This window comes from Mastigoproctus giganteus, chromosome 6 (genome assembly GCF_048544385.1).
Source record: "Mastigoproctus giganteus isolate SK-2022 chromosome 6, ASM4854438v1, whole genome shotgun sequence".
Lineage (NCBI taxonomy): Eukaryota > Metazoa > Arthropoda > Arachnida > Uropygi > Thelyphonidae > Mastigoproctus > Mastigoproctus giganteus.
In genome coordinates, this window is record NC_143580.1 from 180977185 (window position 1) to 181004056 (window position 26872).

Here is a 26872-nt window from a genome sequence, read left to right on the forward strand (position 1 = left end):
TCACTGTTACATAATAAATTTTATAGTTTTTCACTTTTAAATTACAGAAATAATTAAAATACATGAAAAGTAAAAGAAAGGAAACTGATTCTGATTATTAAAAAAAAGTGGTCTTTTGATTAAAGAATGCGATATTATGGTTTTTCTTCGTTACAAGATAAAAAAATATATATTTAAAACACATTTCATAAAACTTTAGTTTTATTTATAAAAATACAGTGCGTATATATATACATATATTTAGATTTTAGACATATGATTGCAGTTTTTTATATTTTTTTTATCAAAACAAACCTTCGACCTCTTCAGTCTCAAGATTCAAATCTATGTCATACACAGATGGTCTTGTTGGCAAGCCAGGCATTGTGCTCATCTGTAGAAGGGAAAATAAAAGTTTCAATATTAAAAATAAAACTTAATATTATAATAAAATTTCATATTAAACAGGAACTAATTACCACAATGTTGTAGGAAATGTGAATACATGTATGAGGTGATTGAAGGGAAAAAAAAAATCCATAAAAGGATTTCATCTGCTAGGACTATCTTATCGGGAACCACTAAGGCACTGGTGTCTGAAAATAACCAAGGGGCCCTGCATTCAGTAACTTCTAAGTCCACAATAAGGTTAGGTTTGGGAGGCCCACACACTTTAAATGTTTTTTTTTTTGGGCCAAATGTAGCCCACTCTAAGAAGGATTTCCTCTCATCCCCCCACCACTACTTCACCATTTCTCTCAGTGCGATTACTGCCAAAACTGCCTGGTACAGAACCATGCCATTCTTCAATAATTATAAAAATTTCATAAGTATTTTTTGTTAATATTTTGTTAATTTTTTCCTCATTTCAAACTGGTATTAAATTTATATTTATCTGTGTTCCTGAATGACCCAAACCTCATTAAAAGTCAGTTCTGCTATACCACAGTACATGTGTTCCTAAAAATCTCTGCGTTATGGTATTTCAGGAATTAAAAACAACAGGGCTTATGGGAAAAATAGGGATAGGGGCAGAGCACTCAAAAAAAAAAAAAAAAAAAAAAAAAAATTTTTTTTTTTTTTTCCACCAGTTACTCTTGGATCAATATCAGATGGAGAGAAAAATCTTAGGGTAATTATCAAGTGTTTGTCTAAAACTATTTTTTATTTTTTTATTTTAAGTACAGCCATTCCACTAATCATTTTTGCTTCATAAATTTTTCTGATAAATAAAAAAAATTCAATAAAGATTTTAAATTCTGCACATCACTGTTACATAATAAATTTTATAGTTTTTCACTTTTACATTACAGAAAATAATTAAAATACATGAAAAGTAAAAGAAAGGAAACTGATTCTGATTATTAAAAAAAAAGTGGTCTTTTGATTTAAGAATGCGATATTATGGGTTTTCTGGTAAGTAAAACACTAAAAAAAGTAAGAAATCCAATAAAATTGCTAACACAGATCTAAACATCTTAAATTTCTAATAAATATTACAGTAAATATGGCACACTTTACCTTGACAAGATACCTTGTATTGGTCAGAGACTACGTATGCTTACATATATATCTTAATCAAATACTGTAATATATGCATACTAATTGATATTTCTGTTCGATGACATTTTTTTTTTTTTTTTTGGATTGTGAAATTTAAAACAGTAAAAAAAGATAAGCAATCAATAATGATGAACACAACATGCACAAGTGAGATACAGAGTAATAAGTTTACAAAGCTTAAAAAAGGAATGAGAAGATTCTGAAAATTTATTTACGTTTTTTATATGACTGAAAATTTCATGGAAGGGGAAGCCGTTTTGCCACTGAGGAGACACTTTCACCATTAGAAATTTTGTCTAATAACTCAATTTTATTCGCTAATGTCATCACCTTTTTGATATTTTCACATTTCTCTTGTTGTTCGTAGTCATATTTTTGTACGGATTAGAAAGAACTTGTCCACAATAAAGTCACTTTCGTCCGTTAACACACTCGAAAAAGTTTGTTTTACACTGCAAAAGGTAGATTTATCACTTTTGTAAGCATATCAATTTATAAATTGATAAATTCATTCAATTTATAAGCATATAAATTAAAAGCAAACGACAAAAACTTCCATTAGAAGCGCATAACACATACTGAACAAGGATTAGCGAAAAACATCCACGCTCGCGATTTTGTCACCCCCCCCCACCCACTGAGCGCTGTTTTGACTGGGAAAGATAATTTTAGCCACGCCCATGTTTTTTTATGGCGGATAATATTCATGGCGCTTTAAAATTCACATTTTTTTAGGTTTCCTTTAATATTAAATCAGCGATCGCGAATACAGATACCGCGAATAGCGGGGGTTTACTGTATTTTGTTATAATTTTATTGCACAAATTCTGCCAAAATTAATAAAATTTTAAGAAAAATCAAATTTTATTTTGTCATTTTTGAAGAAACTTGATGTGAGGGAAACAAACGGAAATCATTTTTGAAATCGGTATTAGAAAATGATTCCGATATACCCTTTTCTGAGAAAACAGTGAATTTTTTTAAAAATGCACAGTAGCATTATTCATAACTGTTGACCTGTTTTGTGGTACATTACTAAGGATAACGTTGTTGTAGAAAGATTTATGGGTTTTACAGAAGTGAGTGTAGAGCATTCAGCAGATGCCTTAGCTGACCATGTTTTTCCGTGCATTTCTGAAAATGTGAACTGAAAGAATAAGTTAGCTGCTCAAGCTTATGACAGTGCTGCTACAACATCAGGTAAACTGAATGGATTGCAGTCAAGAATGAAGAAAAAATATTCATGTGTGTGATCTTTATTCACTGTTGTGTGCATGTATTAAATTTAGCTCTTTCAAAAGCATGAGGAATTATAAAAGAGTGCAAGATATTTTATTTGTAACTATAAATGGACTGGCTAGTTATTTTCCAAAATCACCACCAACTAGGTGGAATTACTCCTCCCACCTAGTTAATATGGCAAAGGAAAGTTGCACTTCATTAATTAGCCTTTTTGAAGACATAATTGAAACCCTGAAAAGGGGCAGGAAGTAACCACTGACTCTGTTGTCGGATTCAAGAAAAAATTTAATGATCCTGATTTCATATTTCTCTTGGAAGTGTTCAATGAAATATTTTCATTCACTGATGTTTTATTTAACATACTTCATACTAAATACATAGACATCACGTACCTAGAAATATATGAAATAAAGCAGACCACAAATTTGCTTGAATGTAAATGAGAAAACTTCCTCAGATTTTATAAAATAATAGAAAGTGATATACTGTGTATATAAAATAAATAGATAAAACAAGGCCAAATAAGAGATTTAGAAAAGAAAATTCTGTTGAGCCAGAGGAGAAGTACAAAATGTTATACTATGAAATCATCGACACAAGAGTACAGTTTTCATCATTACAAGAACTTGTATTCTTGGCGCTATTAAATTTTAGTAAATTTAAAGAATATTCCAAAAATTTTCTTGAGAATACTTTAAAATCTCCAAGAGCAACATGTGGCCATTATTTTGACATTATCGCTTTCAGAATGAATTAATCATTGTAGAAGCATTCAAGGAATTAATAGTGTAAGCTACTAAATGTTTTATACCTATTAAGAAATATTGTTCAAGGATTAGGCCTAAATGGTTATCAAATGAACTAATAAGACTTGTGGCAGAGAAGAAAAATGCATGGGATGCATATAAATTATCAGGTGACAAGAAATCTTTGGCAAGGGATGCTAAGAAAAACAGCAAGGATTTCTTTACTTATATAAACTCTAAAAGGACAAATCTGATTGATCCACTTGATATTGATGGTTCAATTGTTGATGATCCTGCTCAGATAGCAAACAAACTGAATAAGTATTTTGCATCTATATTCACACGAGTTATTAAGATTTGAAAATGCCACAAGATTATCAAATTGTAACAGGATGCTTAATGATTTTGTAATAACTGACAACAAAGTGCAGGAGAAACTGTTGAAGATAAACATAAGAAAGGCACCTGGAGTGGATGGGATCTATCCAGTTATATTACAGGAGGCGGCAAAGGAAGTAAGCAAACCCTTAGCCATAATTATGAGAGCATCCTTGGAATCAGGGGAGGTCCCCACGGACTGCAGATGTGCAAATGTGCCCCCAATTCACAAAGGGTGATCAAAAGGTGACACGAGTAATTACAGACCAGTTAGTTTAACTTCTGTTCCGGGTAAAATAATGGAGTCACTGGTTAAAGATGCATTGCAGGATCATCTAGACAAGACTGCAGCAATAATTCAGACACAGCATGGGTTTGTTAAGGGTAAGTTTTTTCTGTCTGACAAATTTGGTTGGTTATTATGATGTGGTTACAAAGGAACTGGATGCAAAAAATAATTTTGATATCATATACTTGGATTTCAGGAAAGCTGTTGACACTGTTGTGCATGGAAGACTTGGAGCAGAGTACAAATTGGAGCAGAATTGTATTAAGGGTAAGTTGCTACAATGGATAAAAGGATGGTTGAGTGGGAGAAGAAAGAGGGTGGTAATCAATTGGTGCTACTCTTCGTGGACTAATGTTATTAGTGGAGTCCTACAGGGTTCGGTGTTGGGGCCTCTGTTGTTTTGTATATTTATCAATGATATTGATGAAGATATATCAGGCTTAGTATCGAAGTTTGCAGATGATACAAAGGTTGGCAGGGTTATTAATGATAGTAATGGGAGTGTGTTACTGAAACAGAATCTAGAAAATTGGGGCAGATGGGCTGAGAAGTGGCAACTGAAGTTGAACGTTGAAAAATGAAAAGTACTGTATATGGGTAGAAGTAACCCCAGAGAAACATACCAACTGTGTGGTACTACACTTAAGGTGGTAGAAAATGAAAAAGACCTGGGAGTAATTGTGCAGTCAGATATGAAGTTTTCTGAGCAATGCAGACAGGCTGCCAGGGCAGGTCATGGGGTGTTGTCAATGATATGCAGGAATTTTGCTAGAAGGGAAAAGGAGGTGATTGTCCCTCTGTATAAGGCAATGGTCAGGCCATGCCTTGAGTACTGCATGCAGGTCTGGAGAACTGATTTTAGGAAGGATGTAGATTTGCTTGAGTGCGTACAGAGAAGGGCAACAAAATTGGTGAGGGGAATGAAGGGATCCTCTTACCAGGAGAGGCTTAAGTTCTGCAAACTGCAGCAGCTGGTGACTAGGCACCTGCGAGTGATCTGATTGAGGTGTATAAGGCCTTGAATGGGTTGAGTACGCTGAATTCTGATGGGATTCTTCCACTTGTTCAGATTACGAACCTAGGGGCATAAATTGAAACTGAGGAAGGATAGAGGTAGAATAGATGTGTGGAAATTTGCCTTTAGCCAGCGGATGGTTAATTGCTGGAACAAACTTCCATCTGTCGTTGTGGAAGCTGATAGCTTAAATAAATTTAAGGAGGAACTGGACAAACATTTAGAGGGGATTGTTTTGTAATTTTTTTTTTTTTTTTTTTTGGCTGATGCTGCATAAGCTCACACACTTGCTTTCTTGCATCACATGCCACTACTACTACTCAAGCCTTTTCCAAACTTTTTTTAGTCACGGAACAGTTTTCATCTCACAACCTATTCACAGAACACTTACGAAACACAAGTTTAGTGGGAGCCAAAGAACTGTTGCTAACATTTTATTACATATGAGGCACTGTGCATCAGGAGCATCTTTATTGTAAAGCTGAAATTCAAATAACTGTCATTATACTTTAATTTTGGTCTTTTATTAGTTGGTTCCTGTTTTTTCACTTTGGATTTTTGGGAAACAAAAGGATGCGATTGTTCATACTCACTTTGAAGTGTGACAATATTGTGTTTGTTTTCATCAACCACAGTTGCACTAATAGAAGTACTTTGCTTCTCGTTTTAAAGTTCTTTTTTTGCAACCATAAATCCATGGTTACATATTTTAATAATAATATTTCAAAATACTAATAATCATCAAAAAAAATTTATACAAGAAAGTGAGTTTAGTTATATCGGTTCGCTTCCTCCTCTCCTTCAACCAGTGTACTCCAGGCTAAATCGCATACGAATGGCATAGCAGATCACCACATTTCTACTTTTTCGTAGTTATTGTTGTTATTATTTGGTTTTAGGAGCATTAGCAACTAAGGCCGGGATATGCGGTGGTCATTCCCTGACCTTTCCGCATCCTCCGTATTTGGTGGTGACGGGGTCTAACCCCGGTCTAATCAAGAAGCGTGTGCTATGCACTGCAGCTCCTTCCCACCTGGCTACAGAGGCGCCTACTTTTTCGTAAGTGTCATTATCTATACGCATACTTCTCTATGCAAAGCCTGCCAAAATAAAGTGTTCCATGGTCTATTTGATTATTAATCTATGCCAGTATATTAATAAGCAAAAAAAAAAATTATGTTAAATATTCTAATGACACAAAAGTGGTGTACACTACAAATATGCAAAATTTATTTATTTTACTTTTTTTAATTATTAATTATGATTTTTCGAGGAACACTTGTGCACAATCTCACGGAACACAGTTTGAGAAATGCTGGTATACTCCATGGAAGAGTTTTTTAAAAAAAGGGTATTGGAGTTCATGTACTACATATATACCAATGAGCTTGTTGATGCTACGCCAGAAATTTTCAAATTCTATAATCTACCTGTAACAATTCCTTCTTCTACTGCAACTGTAAAGAACATTTTCAGTACTGAAGAGAATCAAAAGTTATGGTTTTTAGGGTTGGTGCAAAGCTCATGGGGTAGAATTTTTTTCAGCCTGGTCTGTGCTAGTAATAGTTATTTGATACTAGAGAGCTATTACGTGCTCGATAATTCCCATATTCTATTATATTATGAATCAACAGGGCTTACCTTTATTTTTTGATATAGGAAGCTTCTTTTCCAACTCTCCTTGTCCAACTCGCTAATAATTCATGGGGAAGGCGATATCAATTTTGCAAAACATTGTCATAAAGTTAGATTTTGGAGGTTCTAAATGGGCTAATAATTAAGGATCGATTTTTCTTTTTGGTCCTGTGGCTGGAATTCTGAGTTAAATTTAGGGGTCTAATAATTGGGTAAGGGGCGGGGGTGGGGGGTAGCGGTTGGGGGTTATTCTCTACATTCCTTAAGTTGGACTAGAACTTTTCGGGGCATCATGTTCACAGGAAGAGAGTTACTCACAATTAATCCGAAACTTTTTTTCTTTCCTTATGTTGTAGTATTTGTTCTTCACGCATGCGTATAAGTGACCAATCGTCGGACAATAGGAATGGCCTACGGATATTGATTGAAGTTTCATGTCGTTTCATCTCTAAGGTTTCTGCAATGAGTAGTTTGTAGTAGTTGTGTTGAATATTTATAATTTTTGTTTCAGCAAAGCCGAATGTATGTCGTTCATTTATTGAATATATGTATGTTGTTACGAATGTATGTCGTTCATAAGAATTCAGCTTTTGCCTCCCTAGCCATGTTCATCTACCCTATTCTAAAACCACTCCGAGAACTCCTAACATATAATATAAAAAACTACGATGCTTTATTCATGAACCTCAAAGATCTCCATATCAAGGAGGATATGAAGTTATATTCACTCGATGTGACTTCACTATACACTAACGTAAATGTACCCTACGCATTAGACATAGTCTGGGCCTACTTAAACGATGATAAAACAAAAATTAATAACACCAGACTCCCCAAAGACAGAATATTCGAACTAACAAAATTATTAGTAAATGCAAATTACATTCTATTCCAAGAAAAAATATACAGACAGATTTTTGGCCTCCCAATGGGCTTAAACATTAGCAGACTCATTGCCGAACTATACTTAGACAAATTAGAAAAGATCCATCTTGATCCATTTATACCACAGATCACATATTACGGAAGATATCTGGACGACATCCTAATCATCACAGACCATTTGACCATAAACAATATTCTACAGGTTTTTAATAACATCCATCAGAGACAAAAATTTGAATTAGAAACTGAAGCAGAATCCCACTCCATAAATTTCCTTAATTTTACCATACACAGATTAGACCAAAAACTAAATTTCAGCATATATAGAAAACCCACTAATAAAGGGATGCTTCTACACTTCCACAGTTACCACCCCCAACCATACAAAAAATCGGTCATGCTGAACCAATTTCAAAATGCCTATAAATATTCTTCCACCCAGATTTCTCTAACCACTGAAATAAATGAACTAACTAGAAGATTCTCAAATAGGGGTTACCCTCTAACCTATATAAACAAAGTCAAAACAATAGCCCGTGATAAAATAAATAACAACAACCTCGCAACAAACATAGCAAAAAAATCCGACAAGACCAAAAAAAAAATATATATATATATTTCATCACCATCCCATATATCGAGCACTGGTACAATAAATTTAACCAAATATGCAAGGGAACCGACATGAAAATCATAGCAAAACCCATGAACAAACTATACACATTCTTTAGAAATCGGCCTTCAAACACCACATTCCAATCACAGCATGACCTCGTATACAGTATACCATGCAAAAATTGTGACGCTGTCTACGTAGGATCCACCATGGGAGTGGCACAGCTTCGAGCAAAACAACACGAAGCTTCGGTGCGGGCGGGTCGTTCAAATGCATCGGAACTTTCATTCCACGCAATAAATGAACGACATACATTCGGCTTTGCTGAAACAAAAATTATAAATATTCAACACAACTACTACAAACTACTCATTGCAGAAACCTTAGAGATGAAACTTCAATCAATATCCGTAGGCCATTCCTATTGTCCGACGATTGGTCACTTATACGCATGCGTGAAGAACAAATACTACAACATAAGGAAAGAAAAAAAGTTTCGGATTAATTGTGAGTAACTCTCTTCCTGTGAACATGATGCCCCGAAAAGTTCTAGTCCAACTTAAGGAATGTAGAGAATAACCCCCAACCGCTACCCCCACCCCCGCCCCTTATCCAATTATTAGACCCCTAAATTTAACTCAGAATTCTAGCCACAGGACCAAAAAGAAAAATCGATCCTTAATTATTAGCCCGTTTAGAACCTCCAAAATCTAACTTTATGACAATGTTTTGCAAAATTGATATCACCTTCCCCATGAATTATTAGCGAGTTGGACAAGGAGAGTTGGAAAAGAAGCTTCCTATATCAAAAAATAAAGGTAAGCCCTGTTGATTCATAATAGTAATAGTTATAGAGGCATGTGATGCAAGAAAGCAAGTGTATGAGCTTATGTAGCATCAGCCAAAAAAAATTCACACAACCATTCCCTCTAAATGTTTGTCCAGTTCCTCCTTGAATTTATTTAAGCTATCAACTTCCACAACACCCAACAAGTCCGAAGCTACCTAAGTCGGGGACTTACTGTATCGAAACATGTTTAGCAACATACCTAAAAATATGGTGATAAATAAAAAGAGGAAAAAAAACTTACCATGCACTACTCGCTTATCCAAATTGATGCTTCTCTTTATTTTTTATGACGTCTATTTTAAATCTAATGGCTTCCCTTTATTTTTTTGAATACCATATATGGTTTGGTCACCAACATTATTATTATTAGCCACATGGTGCAAGGAAGCTTGAGACTTATGCTGCACCAGTCAAAAAAAAAAAAAAAAAAAAATTTGTGAGTTAACCAGAGAGAGAGAGAGAGAGAGAGAGAGAGAGAGAGAGAGAGAGAGAGAAGGAAGGAAATCACCAAGAAAGAGAAGAATGATGATATCCAGCTCAGGGCCCTGGGTTTGCCAAGCCTGTACTCACTAGATTAATGAATGCACCGTTTTAAAACTTATGAATAATTTCAAGTTTTTGTTTAATTGAAAGCACAGCTCTTGCGTTTGCCCATCATTTTCGCAATTTCTAAACAAAAAAAATTCTAACATCCCTGTCAAATAATGAAACAAAATTTGTCCTTTTGCGGTGCGACAGAACACAACAATTAACGTGACGCACTAAACATTTGGTCTCTCTCTTTTTTTTTTTTTTGAGCGGCGTGTGTGAAGACAGCAGGGATTGCAAGATAACAGGTACACTATTCTCCCAATGACGACTTATGCCACTTCTTGTCGCTTATTATTTACAACTTGCAAACATCTGTTTATACCTTTATATTTATTTCTTGAATTTTATGATTTCTAGTTGATTTTCTTTTTTAATTTGGAATCTTGGGAAGTGTCCCAGTTGATCCGATCCCAGTAAATTGAGAGTCTGCTATACTTGAATCTTAGTAAAACTTTTGATACTGTTGCACATGGAAGACAACTGTACAAATTGGAGCAGTATGGCATTAAGGGCAAAATGCTGCTATGGATAAAGGGATGGTCGAGTGGGAGAAGACAGAGAGTGGTAATCAATGGACACTGCTCTTTGTGGACTAATGTTATTAATGATACTGATGAAAATATATCAGACTTAATGTTGAAGTTTGCAGATGATACGAAGATTGGCAGGGTTGTTATTGACACTGATGACAGTATGCTACTGCAAGAGGATCTAGAAATGTTGAGCAGATGGGCTGAGAGGTGGTAACTGAAGTTTAATTTAAATAAATTCAAGGTGGAACTAGACAAACATTTGGAGGGAATGGATGGGTGAAATGTGAAGGTTTTTTTTTTTTGTCTGATGTTCTATAAGCTTGCTTTCTTGTATTATATGCCTCTACTAATGCTAATGCTAAAAATTTTAAAAGAAATACAACTGGGGAAATGCAACTGTCGGGTTTAGCTCAAACATCAACAGAAAAGAATTTGTTCCACAGGTTAAGAAATTTAAAAGACTTTTATGAAAATGTCATTGAAGAATTTGTCAAGAAGGATTGTAGAGTGAAATTTACACATAAATGAGGTAGATAAATATATATTTTTTAATTTAAAAATAATTATGTTTAAAAGCAAATGTATTGCAATCATAAAAAAAAAACACGTATATGAATTGCTTAAATTGAAGGGATAAAATTTGAAATGATATTCTGCTATACTGTAGCATGACCAATATAAAAATTCACTGTCTGCCACTGCTCCTTTTATATGAATGGACGGTTTTAAGTTCCTGTTATGCAAGAGAACAGCCTTCAAACTTCAGTGTGAGGAGTCTTTTTTTTTTTTTTTTTTTTTTTTGATTTTATAGTTGTTGGCGCATCGGCTTCTGTGGCCATATTGCACCTCCCAAGGTTTTTGCAGTACTTTGATCCAAGCCCGAGGTGGGAATCGAACCCACGACCTTTGGGTTGCCGGGCAGGTACTTTACCCACTCGGCTAACCCGGTCAGCTCGTGTGAGGAGTCAACAAAGAGGTAGCATTCAGACGTAATGCATACTTCTGACAATTGTCTAAAAATCTCTTCATTTATATCATGGCAGTAGTAGAGAAGACCATTTACTGTAAAGAATGTTACAAAAACTTTTTTTTTTTTTTTTTTTTTCAATAGTGAAACACTTTGATGGTCTTCTTAATCAAGTGTTTCTGCTTTAATAACGAGGTCATTCAGCTCATCTTGAGTAAAAAGTTGTGTCTTCAATGTCTCGTCTTCAGGTGTTTACTCAGGATTGGCTGAGGTTCTCAAGTTATCACCAGTTGCACCCTCATCACATTTCATTTCATCTTCTAAAGACTAGTCCATGCTGTGGAAGTACTGGAATTGGCATACTATGAGGTCTCTCTGCTGAATCTAGGTTCAATAAACAATCTTATTATTTTTATTATTATTCAATCTTATTATTCTGTTTATTCTTTGTTGAGAATCCTGTTACATTTGTATTTCAACAGTAATAATGACTGTTATGGTCTTTTGGCTGCATCCATTTCATGGGCATGGCAAATGGAGAAAAATTTTTTCCTTATGTTCAATCAGTCATGTAATCCATTTGAACAAGCAGTACCAACAACATGTGGTGCTTATGCTTTATTCTGGTCATCAGCTAGAGGACAGCCAGAGTATAACTAATAAGTTCTGCAAATATCCGTTATGATTGTATGGCATCGTGATTTAGTTAGGAAAGAGCTGCACACATTTATAATCAAATAATTAAATTATGAAATAACAAGAATATAGATATATTCAAACAAATACATCAATATGAATGCTTAAACACAATAATCATATTCATGTAGGTTGACTGAATTAGATATGTGAGGAGTATCAGTCTCATCATGTCTGTATAACTGGTCTTATCAAAAAAACTAGATACGCTAGCAGGATATCAACAAACCATAGAGTGATAAATGTTAAAAATGCTATATTTACTGAGCAATGTTAAAAGCACTATATTTACTGAATACTTACAGTTCCCACTAATGGATATAAGAATCCAGCACCAATACTGGCTCTGACATCTCTTATTGGAAGTATAAATCCCGTAGGGGCTCCTTTTAGATTAGCATCATGAGATAATGATAAATGAGTTTTGGCCATACAAATTGGTAAATCATTGAAACCCTAACAGAAAATATTTTCAGTTAAAAGGTGCTGAAATGTGAAGTACAATTTTTTTATTCATTGAACCATTTAAGTTGAACATATATTTTTTTTTTTCCCAACCCCTGAAGTCTAAGAACTAAAAATTTAAAAGACACTCGGAACATATGGAATTTATGTAGGAAACCCTGAAACTGTCTGTTTTAACTCTAAACATCATGGTGGCCTACAGTAAAGAGCACAAAATTTTCACTGCAAAAGATAATTAGAAAAATGAAAATACTGTGGCTGAAGTACAGAGAAAATTGTTTACATATTTTGCTTGGTTTACACAATGCATCAACAAAATATACTGTTTAGTGTTTAGTTTATGAAGTGGAAGAAACTTGTTACCTTCTCAATCAGTAAAAAAGGACATGCTCAATGCCCATTCATATGTGTGCTTAATGTAACAGATAACAGAAAAATCATGGAGGAATCTTAAGAAAATTTTGTAATATATCTCACAAAACATGAATGCAAAATGAGAAAAATCTATCTACACTTCTGACTTATTAGCATATTCTAACAGGATACAATTATCTTGACCTTTATTACGCAGTTATGTGAACAAATATGCTGATTACTCGGCACTGGAAAACCCTCTTATCATTATTGACAATCTTCTGTATTTTAGGTGTGTTACAGTGTGGAATGGATCTTGTTGGATTCAATGAAATCTGAATCCAACAAGATGGTGCAAGGTCTCATCAGTGAATACTGTGTTGAATTTTTGAAGGAAACAAAAGTACTCTCAGATTTTCTGAGGCTCATAGTAGAGGTTTTACTTGTTTTTATTTTGTTTTTTGTAGATCTGCTCTATTATTCTGCATTCAAAATTTAGATCTCTCCTTACTTGTTCATTAGGTTTATGTTCTCTCCAATTTGTTTTATTGATTTTCCTTAGACATCTCATTTCAAACAACATTATTTTTTGCCTTTCTTTCTTATTTATTCTCCAATTCTCTGATCCTTAAGTTGCTGTGGGTATGATGACAGTTTCATATAGTTTAATTTTTAGACTTTGAGATTTGAGATTTTATTGCTCTTCCATTTGTTTTTGAGTTTGTTCATGTTTGTCCATCCGATGTTCAGTCTGTGATTAATTTGGTCAATATTATTAGGTATTAGAGAGCCCAGGTATTCAAATTTTTGTACTTGTTCTATTTGTTGATTTTGGATGTTTATGTTTACGTCTTCTATGTTTTTTCTGATTTGCATTACTTTGGTCTTATTTATATTAATATTAATTCCATAATTGTTGCTTACTTTATCAATGTTTGTTAATATTTCTTTTAGTTGTTCTTTGGTTTCTGTTAAAATCATAATATCATCTGCATATTTTACGGGGTTTATATTTTTTCCATTTATTATTTTGCCTCTTTTTTTCCTTCAATTGATTTCATTAGTTCTTCTAGGTAGATATTAAATAGATATAGGGATAAAGGGCATCCCGGAATGACTCCTTTCTCCATTTCAAATTTCTCTGTTTTAAGGTTGTTCAATTTTACTATTGCTCTTGTATTTTTGTTGAAATTATTTACAAACATGATTATTTCATGATCAAGTGGGATTTTTTGCAATTGCTTCATTAAATTTTCTCTTTTTACAGAGTCAAATGCCTGCTTGAAATCGATGAAGCACAGATAAAGAGGTTCCTTCTTATTCCAATATTTTTCTGCAACGATGTTTAGTGTGAATATTTGGTCTATTGTTGATCTGCCTTTTCTAAATCCTGCTTGTTCTTCCCATATTGTTTCTTCATATGTTTTAAGTATTCTATTTTGTAAGATCCTTATAAATATTTTATATATATGGTTTAAAAGGGTAATGGGTCTATAATTCTTACAATTTTCTTTATTTCCTTCTTTGTGTATAGGTACTATTATTCCACTTTTCCAGTCTTCTGGTATTATCACCTGTAAATAAAATTAGATTAAACAATTGTGTGAGGTTTTTTAACATTTCATCGCCTCTGAATTTCCACAGTTCTGCTTGGATACCATAATTTCCAGGTGCCTTGCCATTCTTCATTTGGCTAATTGCTTTCTGCATTTCTTCTTTTGTTATCGAGGGTGCTTTATCTCTTCTATTATCTAAGGCAAGAGTGTTTTTTCCTTCCCCTTTGAACAAGGTTTGGTAATATTCTTTCCATATTTTTTAAATTTCTTGCATGTTTTCTGTTTTTATATTGTTTTTATTTTTCATTGTCAGTGTTTTCAGGGTGTATGTTGTAGAGAGTTCCTTTATAACCCGGTAAGTTGAGAGTCATGACGTTTATTTGCCTCTTTGCACTGCTTTGCTTTGTCTTCCAACCATTTCCTTTTAGCAGCTTTATACATAGGTTGTCTATTTTGTTTTTTAGGGCTTTATATTTTTCCCCTTTGTCTTGACTATTTTCTTTGTTTAGGAGGTTTTTCATTTGTCTTTTTTCCATCCATACATATAAAATTTCTGCTGTAATCCAAGGATTATTTGGTTTTGGTTTGTTCCCAAGGTTTAAGGCTGCATCTTTAGTCATTTGTTTGGTTTTCTCCCATATATTTAACACAGATAATGAATAGTTTATATCTTTAAATTTTTCTTGTAGTGTTTTCCCATAAATTTCCTTTATTTTTTCTTCTTCAAATCGTGATATATTTAATGTTGCTCTATTGTTCTTTGGCTTCGTATTTTTAAATTTCCATTTAATTGTTGCTGCTAGCATTTCATGGTCAGTGTCAAAATCTGTACTTCTAAGAGTTTTAACATTTTGAATGGATGATTTCCAGTTGTTATTTATTAAAACGTAGTCGATAGTTTTTTGTATTTCCATCTGGTGATGTCCATGTATACTTATGTTGAGATCTGTGGTAGAACAGTGTGTTGGTGATGAATAGTTTATTTTCTTTGCAGAAATTCAAGAGTTCTTCTCCTCGCTCATTTCTATTTCCTATCCCGAACTTTCCTAACACGTTACTGAAATCTGTCGAAAGGCCTCTAAACTTTGGCGTTAAAGTTTCCCATTATTATTAAAATATCTTTTTTGTTTGTGTTATCTATGGTTTCTTGTAGGTCTGAAAGAAGGCAGCTGTCTCTGTATCATCATGTGAGGAGTCTGGGGCGTATACCTGGATTATTTTTATGAAGATTCCTTTTTCTTTACCTTTTATTCTTAAACTTATCATTCTTGAGCTGTGTGGGTGAATTTCTATTATTGAATTTAATAGATATTTCTTTACTATGAAAGCGACTCCTTCTCTATATATGTTGTCTTTTCTCCCTGAGTAAAATATTCTTCCTTCTGTCATATCCAGTGTTCCTTCTTCTGTCCAATGTGTCTCTGACATTCCTACGATATCCCATTTGATCTTTTTCAATTCTTCTTCTTCTACCAATTTTATTTTCCCGATCTTGTGGAGAAGCAATCTTACGTTTAGCATTGAGAGATACATTTGAGTTTTGGCTGACCATATAATTGATCAAATTAATTGATAATCGATTTCCTCTATCTTACCTGCACTTTCTTTTCATTTTCATAATGCTATTAATATTATCAACCACAAAAAACTATTTTCAGATCAGTTTAGTCTTAATCAAATCATTAACTAAACAACCCATCAGATTCCTTGACTACTTTTCTTGTTCCTTTTGTTTAGGTATGTATATATGTACATATTCACACCTAGTTGCTATTGTTTTATATGGTGGAAAACATATATCTATGACTGCTAGTTGCACAATCCTGGTTATACAATGCTTATACATGTATAATGAACACCATAGATCTATCTTTTGGGTGTCTACTAATTTTTTTTTTAGAGTATAACATGTTTTAAATGTGATATTTCACACAATACAGCTCTGGCACTTATTAGGCGTCAGTATAAATGATTTCTTATTTTTTTTTTTAAATTTTCCACATTTTTGGCACTGAGGATGCTAGTATACACATTGTATATCTGTTTCTTTTCTTATACTGGTCTTATCTAGTTGATCACGTCGTATTGGTTTGATCATGTTGTATTGGACGAGTTCACCATTGGAAGAAACATATGGAACAGTGTGTGTGCATGCCCAAGGCAATTATTTTGAAGGGGATAATTTGTAAGGTACGAAATATTTTGTTATATTTATTTTATTGCAACAGTTTCGTTATTTAATAGCCACATCTTGCACTTGTATGAACATCTGTGACAGTGAACCGTGGGCTGAAAGACACCCACAAACAGATTTTTTCGCTATTGTAAAAACAACAATATTCCTTGTACAGATATTTCTACTAATTATGCAAACAGTTGTATTATTTTCTGGGTGATACTATAAATATTAAAATTTTATAATGGCAACACTGCATACATATATGATTTGTTGTTGTTATTTGGTTTTTAGGAGCATTAGCAACCTAGGCCATATTGCTCCGGGGATATACGGTGGTCATTGTTTAACCTTTCCACATCCTCCGTATTTGGTGGTCACGGGCTCGAACCCCCGGTCTAATCAAGAAGCATGTGCTACGCACTGCTGCTCCTGCCCACCTGGCTACGGAGGTGCCCATATATGATTTATTGAACTTTCTTCATGCAGGCAGGAACACATCTTATGTATTTGAATATACAGTAAGATGTAATGAATTATACTGAGTTACTGAGTTGCATAGTTATGAGTGAAATATGTATAAATATGAGACATTTTGTTATAATAAGTGATTTAAACTGCAATGATAATGTAATTTTTGTTGCACATTTATAGCTTTATCTTCATTAAAAACTGTAAATAATTATTTACAATAAAACCTAACTAATTTAGATCCTTTATAATTTACACTGCCAACAGAGATTTTTCATAAACAATTTTTTTTCCCCTCTTGGTTTTTTTTATGAAATAGACTCATAATCACTTGTTTACAAGTAAAATCATTCAAAACGAAAAAGTAAATACAACTGAAAACATTAAGGCATTGTTACTGTTAGATAATTTACCTGTACATCCTACTGCTTTATCTGAAAAGGCAATAATAAGGTTTAAGAGCCAGACCTGTAGTGTGCAGGAAAAAAGATGCAGGTCAATATTAAAAATTATGAAACAAAAAGTGCTATTTAAACTGGGCTGTGACCTGTAACTGAAATAAAGCAGAGTACAATGTTAAGCGCATGGGAAAAGCTATTACAATTTTGAAGTTTCTATTGATTGAGACATAATCAAAGACGAAGGTCTCAAAATGAATTACATAACATTGGAAAAAAAGAATTTTAATTGAAGAATTATTATTGAATGGGTTAGTGCCTTTGCACCATGTTTTGTCCACAGTGAACTGCCCAAGTTGATAATTGGCATTGTTTTAAGTGTATCTCATATTGTGAATACCTTCACAATGGGTGGCCAAAGTATTACACTGCTTTGAATAAGTAACACTTGACCAGTGAAGAAGACTGATGTTACTTATTCTTGGTGGATACCACCACCCAGATGACACCATTTTGAAGCTGACTGGCTTCTCATCAGTGGGAGGGCAGGTACCCTGGTGTTTCAATAGTGATAGCCCAGTTATGAAGTATAAGTCTACAATATGAGAGATGCCTGATGGTGTGTAATAGTATAACCTAAGGTGATTATTTTGCACAGAGCATGGGACTATGCTTAAGATTCACTATTGAATGGGTCAGTGCATTTGTACTAATAAAGAAGTCAAAAAATATTTTGACACTTTAAGAGGTTTTAAGAATAATGTTATGAAACAGCAATACAACAGTAGCTCTAATTAACAGAAAATTTCTAATTTTTCAAAAAAAAAAAAAAAAAAAAGAAAGAAAGAGACTGATAATTAGAACCTCTTTGTATTCAATTCTGTTTTGAATACAAATAAAATTTCACAATTTTTTTTTCTTTCCATCATAGTTGTGTCCTAAAATCATCTGAATTAACATATGTGTTGCTAGATTATGAATAAATTTGCCTGTTTTTATGAATTACAAAAATTATTTACATATAATTATATTTTATCATCTGGGCTACCTCATACCCATTATTCTGAATTACTGAAATTTTACTGTATTACTTTGATAAAAAAAATAAATAAATAAAAAATAAAAAAATAACCCTAAATTCATTACCTGCTTTTTGTACAGATCAATCTTTCTTTGAGCTTCAGGGAGTATCTCTATTCCAGATGCTCCATACATTTCTTTTGCAATTCTGTCTATTTTTTCTTCTATTGGCAGCTATAAAGACAAATACATGCATTAACTACACAAATACATAATGATAATAAATAACCATCAAAAATTACATTTAGAAAACTATAAATAACCAAACAGTTCCAAGAAATTCTGAGATTACATAAGAATTTGAATCTAAGATGTAAGCAATCACTAATTCCACTTAAGCCTAAATCTGTTAATGGAGGGGGACATAGTTTAATATATCAGGTGACAAGGCAAGCTCATATTCAAAACATTTGGGTAATCCCTACACATATAGGTTAAGAGGTTTGTGTCCCATCCTTGTAGAAGAAACTGCTTCTACAAGGATGGGACACACTTAAATAGAAAGGGTGCAAGAATATTTGCTGACGCTACTGAGACAGTGTTAGGTGGATCAGAACACAGAAAGCTTGGGGAGGGGATACACAGAATAATAGATTAGCAATAGCCACAGGAAGAGGTGAAAGTGATTCTTGCACTGCTTCTACTGGAATTTGCAACAGCCTGAAAAGCCTGAACAAGTAAACATGGGATGTGTTAGAGTAACTAAGAGTAAGAACAGGTGCATGCATACTTGCATGAATAGCAAATAAATTTGATGAATTTGAAATGCTGGTCAAGTCATCAAATGCAAATATCAGAGATGTGGAGTCATTCAGATATAAGTGATGTAGAATTTAAATATGGGGGAGTACAATGTGTACAGAAAAGACAGGATAGGAGGGGGGGATTATGTTCTTAGTTAAGCAGCACATAAAATCTAAGGAAGTCCTGTTGGGTCACTCTGATGTGCATAAGCACTGGGAAAGCAAAAATGAGAGAAGGGGTGTGTTATAGGCCTAATGACCCTGAAGAGTACAATGAACAACTGTACAGAGAAATAAGAGTGGACCAGTAAATCAGAATGTCTTCTGTGGGTGATTTTAACTTTCCACATATTGACTAGAACCTGTGGATTTAATGGATGATATGGTTTTCTACAGCAGCATGTTAGAGAGAGAGAGAGAGAGAGAGAGAGAGAGAGAGAGAGAGAGAGAGAGAGAGAGAGAGAGAGAGAGAGAGAGAGAGAGAGAAGTAGAAGGGAATCACCAAGAAAGCAAGAAAGAAGGAATGATGATATCCAGCTCAGGACCCTGGGTTTTTGCCAAGCCCATACTCACCAGATGTGAGCTCCTGGGGTAACCATGTGCTTCTAAGTCTTCTTCTCCTTTTCCTTTTAGGGATGTCCATTCCATTGCTTTTTAGGTAGTCTCTCTTCCTCCCATTTTCATAACATTCTAATCTTTTCTGTTCTATTTTGTCAATGATGTTTATTTGAACATCCATTGCTTTTCTTATGTCTTCATTCCTAACTCTTTCTAATTTAGATCTTCAGGCTCATCTTCTCCAAAAATCCATCTCGACAGCTAGCAATTGCTTCCTTTGCCTTTCCTTTATAGTCCAAATCTCAGATCCATATAGTAAGATACTCTGAAGTATTGCATTGTATATTAATTGTCTGGTTTTTGGGAGAATATTATTGCTCTATAATATTGGATTCAGCATTCCCAAGACCTTTCTTCCTTCATTAATTCTTTTTGTAATCTCATCTTCAGATGAACCATCCATCTGCACAATAGCTCCTAGATATTTAAACTGCTTCACATTCTTTATCTGTGCTCCATTTACACTGAAAATGTCCCCTGTTGAGTTCATATATTCCATCTTATTGAAATTTATTGTTAAACCCCATTCTCTATATCGTTCCAATAGCTTTATGCACACATAGTCAGCATCCTGTGCAATCAGTACCTAGTCATCTGCGAACAAAATATTTGAAAGGTAGACATTTTGATCCACATAATCCCATTGGTCTGCATCTTTGGAACCAAGCCTCCAGAGTCACTTCCAGGTACAACTTGAATAATGTGGGGGGATAAACAGCACCCCTGTAAGAAACCTTATTATGTTTTAAACTTCCTTGATATTTCTGATCTAATTTTAATGTAGAAAGTGTTATTTTTGTATATTTTTCTAATTATGTTGATCAGTGGTTGTTGTAGTGATATTTTTCCCATAAGTAAAGAAGCAAAGACTTCTTTACTTATGCAAAAGAAGGAAGGGGATGAATTGCATTGGTCCACTTGATATTGATGGTTTAACTGTTGACGATCATGCTCAGATTGCTGACAAACTAATTAGGTATTTTTCATCTATATTCACGCATAAGGAAATATTTAGGGAAGTGGATGCCAGAAGTTTATCAAACTCTAAACAGGGAGCTAAAATGATTTTGTAATAACATAGAGGAAAGTGGAGGAGAAATTGTTGAAGTTAAACAAAAAAAAGGAACCTGAAATGGATGGAATCTATCCAATTATATTAAGGAAGTAAGCAAACCTTCAGCCATAATCATAACAGCATCCTTGAGGGGAGGGAGGGAGAGAGAGAGAGAGAGAGAGAGAGAGAGAGAGAGAGAGAGAGAGAGAGAGAGAGAGAGAGAGAGGACGTATCTGTATCGTGGACTGGAGCTGTGTGAAGGTATCCTTAATCCAAAAAGGGAAATCAAAGAGTAACATGAGTAATTACAGATCTGTTAGCTTAATTTCTGTTCCAGGGAAACTAATGGAGTCACTGGTTAAAGAAGTAATGCAGGAACATATAGACAGGATTGTAATTATACCTCAGTCACAGCATGGTGCTGTTAAGGGGAAATCTTGTCTGTTCCATTTGACTGGATATTATGATGCAAAAAAGTAATTTTGATTTTATATACTTGGATTTCACAAAAGGTTTTATATATTGTTGCACATAAAAGTCTGCTGTACAAATTGTAGCAGTGTGGCATTAAGGGCAAGTTACTGCTATGAATAACGGGATGGTTGAGTGGGAAGAGACAGAGTGGTTACCACTGGACACTGCTCTTTGTGGACTAATGTTATTAGTAGAGTCCTCCAGCTTTGGTGCTGGGCCATCATTGTTTTCTGTATTTATTAATGATATTGATGAAGGTATATCAGGCTTAATGTCTAAGTCTGCAGATGATACAAAAGTTGGCAAAGTGATTAACAACGGTAACCAGGGTACACTTAACAAGGTCTAGAAAATTAATGAGATGGGCTGAGAAGTAGCAACTGAAGTTTAACACTGGTGGGGATGGATAGGTGAAATGGGAACGGTTTTTTGCCCAATGCTGTATAAGCTTGCTTTCTTGCATCATTTGCCACTATTAATACAAATGCTACTAATAATAATTGGTATATCTGCACTTTTTAGTGAAAGGTGCACAGCTAATGGCATGTTTGGGCATTGTATTTCAGACCTGTTCTTAGTGGTGTACCCATTAATGCACTGCACATGCAAAAATAATAGTATGTGTCATCTCTGGTTTTATGCAAAACCATGTAAATTTTCCATACAGAATGGCAGACAGTTAATTGAGGGGGAGTAAGAGAATTTCCTCTGGTCCCTGATATAATCATGATATGTTGTTTCTGTTTTGCTCGTCTCTTTTTAATAGTGTAGAAAACATCAGGATGATTAACACACTTTTGCTGAAGCAAATATAAAATGAAGAGAGGTTAAGAAATTAATTATAATTATGCAGTGTATCTGAAAGGAAACTCCCTATTTGTGTTGCTTATGAAAAGCAAAAAATATGAGCCTGCTCTTTTTAAAATACTGTTAATTTATCTTATGTCATATGACATACTTCACATCTTCATGTGCCCACTTTTCAGCACGTTTATGCAGTTGGAAGCTACCAATGTCTGCTCTCTAAAAAAACTTGCTGGAAAACTGCATTTGCATGGGTTTAGGTAGGGGCCTTTTACTGGCCATTCTGCTGGACCTCATCAACCAAGCCAGCTGACAAGGAGCTTTTTGTCCAACAACTGTTAAACATATATTACAAAATAAGAGGATGCCTTTTTTTTTAACAAGTTATTACATTCCATGCATTCTCACAGTCTGAGATAGTTAGCCACATAATTTTCAAATGTTTCGAGTTAACAAACACCAAAAACTTGACTTTGTTTTTTTAGAGTTATGGTCCTGGAACTGAGCAGTAGTGAAGACCCCCCCCCCCCACAACTTAGTAACTTTGAGCATTTTTTGACTGCTATGATTGCATCAATGTTTTCAGTCTAGTGATGGACTGAAAACAATGATGGACCAAAAACATTGGTTATTATTTTTGGTTTTTAGGAGCATTAGCAACTAAGGCCATATTGCTCCGGGATATGCAGTGGTCATTCTCTGACCTTTCCACATCCTCCGTATTTGGTGGTGACGGGCTCGAACCCCGGTCTAATCAAGAAGCGTATGCTATGCACTGCTGCTCCTTCCCACCTGGCTATGGAGGCGCCTCCAAAAACAGTGATGCAACTATATATTACTCATGTGTCTGTTGATGAAACTAACAGAAGAATAACTCATCAAAGATGTTTTACAGTTATGACATGGTAGATTCTAGTAAGGTGATCCATAGTTGAGAATCCTGTCCTAAAGCCAGCTTGCTCTTTCGGTTGAATCTCATCAAGTATTCTTTCTAATCTGTTGGTAATGACCCTTGTGAACAACTTGTAGATATGGGATAACAAGCTAATTGGTCTATAATTTACAATTTCTGATTTATCTCCTTTCTTATGCAGCAAAACTATGATTGCATTATTCCACTGCTTAGGCATCACACCTTTTCTAATGCACTTTGTGAAGAGCCTTGCCAGTTTTTGTGTTATGTCTCTTCCTCCCAATTTTAACAACTCTACAGTAACTTCATCTTCCCCCGGGGCTTTCCGATTCTTCATTTTCTTCAATGCATGTTCTACCTCATCAGGAAGAATATCGGGTATGTCGTATGTGTTGCTACTTTGCAATCCATCTTCCCCACTGCTGGTATCATTCCCCTGCCCCTTGTATAATTCTCTATAGTAGTCTTCTGCTATTTGAATTATGCCTTCTCTGCTGTTTATAAGTACACCATCGCTATTCTTCAGTTTCAGTATCATTTGTCTTTCTGTATTACTGCTCATGGCTGCTGATTTAAATCCTTTGTTTTCCCTTAATGCTTGTTCTACTTTTCTTGTGTTAAATCTTCTTATGTCCTCTCTGAGTCTCTTTCTAATGGCTTTGCATAACTCAGTATACTCAATTTTCTCCCTGTCAGTGTTTTTCTTGCTCTTCATTTGTCGTCTTTGGTTCATCATGACAAGTGTTTCTTGACTAATTTTTTCTTCTTTGGATTTCTGTTTCCCTATAGGTTTCTTGGGCTTTATCACTTTCAGAAAGTTGTAATATTCCTCGTCGATATCTTGGTCCTGAGCAGTCTGCAGAAGCTCAAACTTGTTCTTAAGTTCCAGTACATACTGCTTTTTCTCCTCCTCTGTTATTTCAAAGAGCTTTGTATTATTTACTCGAGTCAGTTTTTTCCGTTCCTTTCCTACATCTATATCAAGTGTACATCTTACCATTCCGTGATCACTTCCAACATTTACCTTATTCAGGACGGTAACATCATTCACAATATATCATCTGTTAGTGAGGATGAAGTCGATTTCATTAGTTGTTAATCCATTTGGACTCTTCCATGTCCACTTTCTGTTCACCCTTTTCTTGAAAAAAGTGTTCATTACTGACATTCCTTGAGATTCTGCAAATTCCACAAGTCTTTCACCTCTTTTATTTCTTTCACCAATTCCAAAATTTCCTATAGTTCCCCTTTCTGCGCTGTTTTGCCTTTTTCCAACCTTAGCATTGAAGTCCCCCATAATAATAGTGTAGTGGGTTTTCTGCTCATCTAGAAGACTCTCAATTTCAGTGTACATTTCTTCAACCTCTTCATCATCATGGCTCGATGTTGGTGCATAAATCATTATAATCTTTAGCTTGTACCTCTTAGAAATCTTGAGTATTAGTCTTGACACCCTCGGTGATGTACTTTTGAATTCCAAAATGTTGTTTTTAATATCTTTATGGACCAGAAACCCAACTCCACCTTCACTCCTTTCACTGTTTCCATTAGTGTACAGCAGATTTCCACTTGATAAACTTATAAGTGATTCATTTCTTCTTCTTCTTGTTTCAGCCAAACCGATGATATTCCAATTCACATTTTTTACTTCCTTTTCCAGCTCTAATATCCTGTCTTCACCGATGAGTGATCGTACGTTATAACAGGCCAAGTTCAATTTCCGTGCATGGCAGCCTGGTCGTACCCAGAGATTCTTAGCACCCTCTGCTTCCACTCTGATCCTCTCGCTGCCGTAAGAGGGACAGTGAAAGCTGCTGGGGACTGAGGGCCATTTGTATTGTTGTGCTCTCATTGCTGGAGGGTTTGGTCTTTTCCTCTTCACGCTGACCAGGCGTCTTGAAGAGAACCACTCTACACGTTCGTTGCCACCTAAGTGACGTAACAGGGCTTACCATCGAGAAGGTGTGCATGAGTGGATTTTAGGGAGGCAGGCCAACCGGACTTCTCCTAAATCTTCTGTAATAGAGAGATATTGGATCCATCAGTGTTTTAGGCTGAGTGTCTGATAACACACAGGATACCTGTTCTCCTCTAACCCCCTCTTTGGTTTTTAGAAGCATTAGCAACTAAGGCCATACTGCTCCGGGAATATGCGGTGGTCATTCCCTTGACCTTTCCGCATCCTTCGTATTTGGTGGTGATGGGCTCAAACCCCGGTCTAATCAAGAAGCATGTGCTACGCACTGCTGCTCCTTCCCACCTGGCTACGGAGGCGCCTGATTCTAGTAATCTGATATATGGCAGTTATAAGCACAACGATGACTGACTCAAAGTATTCTGAAGTTTTTGACCCCAGAACTATAAATAATTAATACAAAGATGAAAATTTCCCCTTTTGAGGCAAAAAAAAAAAAAAAAAAAAAAAAAAAGGAAAAAATAAAAAAAAAAAGAACCCACAGTAACAGACAGCTTTCCCATATCATAAATTATTGACTAATTTGAAATTTTGAAATTTTTAACATTTTAAAGTTTCAAAGAAAATTATCTGCTTTTTCTGGCAGTTACAGCTGCACGAATAATCTGGTTGAAGGGATGGTAAAATGTTGTTTTTTGACAATTTCTCAAATATAGTGTTATTTTTGGGAGGGCAGAGCAAGTTATCAGAAGGAACAAGGAGTTATATCAAACCAGTACCCATTCAAATCAGTGTAACAGGGCCAACTAGATATCAATACAATGAAATATGAATTTTAGAAATATAATACCTCAGTTTGAAAAAACAGAATAGTGTGGCCAATTTATGATCTGCCTAATCCACAGTTCACATTTTGCCATTTCCTGCTCTCCTATATAACTATTACATGTTTCTGATAGGGAGACAGGCCTGGACAAATGTATTTTAGATTTATGCACCTCTAATTTATGCACTCAAATTTATTTAATTAAGGAAAAAAACAATGAGCATTCATGTAAAACTAAATAAACTTTATTTAGTTCACAGTCTTTTCTGTATTATATATATATATATATAGTACAGAAAAGGCTCCTTACAACATGAGATGTTTTATAGCTATGGTGTACCAAAATTTATAAAAATATCTATTTTTTTTTTTCTATGTTTATGTCATGTCTTTTTTTTCACATACCTCTAAATCATACAAGAAATGAAAGTCAGATGGCTCTTGAGTGGCTCTAATTACTGCTTCAGCTAGCTGCTTTGCTCCTTCTCCACCTTCAGACCAATGATAGCAAGGGACAGCATCAAAAGCTTTATATTCTTTAGATAATTTCTGAATAAGCTTCAGTTCAGCTTCAGTATCTGTCCTGAAAAAAAATAAATAAAAAATAAATTTTTTTTTTTAAAAATATATCAAGAGTTTTAGTAAATAATGTTATCTGCTTATGTAGTTTTACCCAAATTAAAAATTAAAAAACTAATACCCAGCAGATTTGATGAATGTGAACCAAGTAATTCTGTAAATTCATAAAGAAAATTTCATTGTAATAGAAAAGAACTTCACAACAATATATTAGGCAAATTTATTTATTAAGAAAAATAGAACATAAAAAATTTTACTTACGAAAAAACAGTTGACTGCCACAACAACAGGAATTCCAAATTTCTGTGCATTGCTAATTTGTTTTTTTAAATTACAACACCCTTTTTCTAACAATTCAAGATTCTATTATGAAAAAAAAAAAAAAAAAAAATCAATTTTTGGATATTTTAAGTAAAGAAAGTGTATAAGTTTAACTTCTAAAATACTGCACAGAGGTTAAA

At 34.4% G+C, this 26872-nt stretch overlaps 1 protein-coding gene across 1 annotated transcript in view; it reads right to left on the bottom strand.

The window, feature by feature from the left end:
• Positions 1 to 261: 261 nt before the first annotated feature.
• pug (pug C-1-tetrahydrofolate synthase, cytoplasmic) overlaps positions 262 to 26872 on the bottom strand; it is a 329380-nt gene continuing 302769 nt past the window's right edge. The window contains exons 21-25 of the mRNA XM_090376599.1: positions 26669 to 26774; positions 26238 to 26410; positions 18552 to 18659; positions 12289 to 12441; positions 262 to 373 (exon numbers count right to left, since the gene is read on the bottom strand). Coding sequence (XP_090232725.1) covers positions 284 to 373; positions 12289 to 12441; positions 18552 to 18659; positions 26238 to 26410; positions 26669 to 26774 — 630 coding nt within the window. The 3' untranslated portion in view covers positions 262 to 283. The remainder of the gene's footprint in view (positions 374 to 12288; positions 12442 to 18551; positions 18660 to 26237; positions 26411 to 26668; positions 26775 to 26872) is intronic.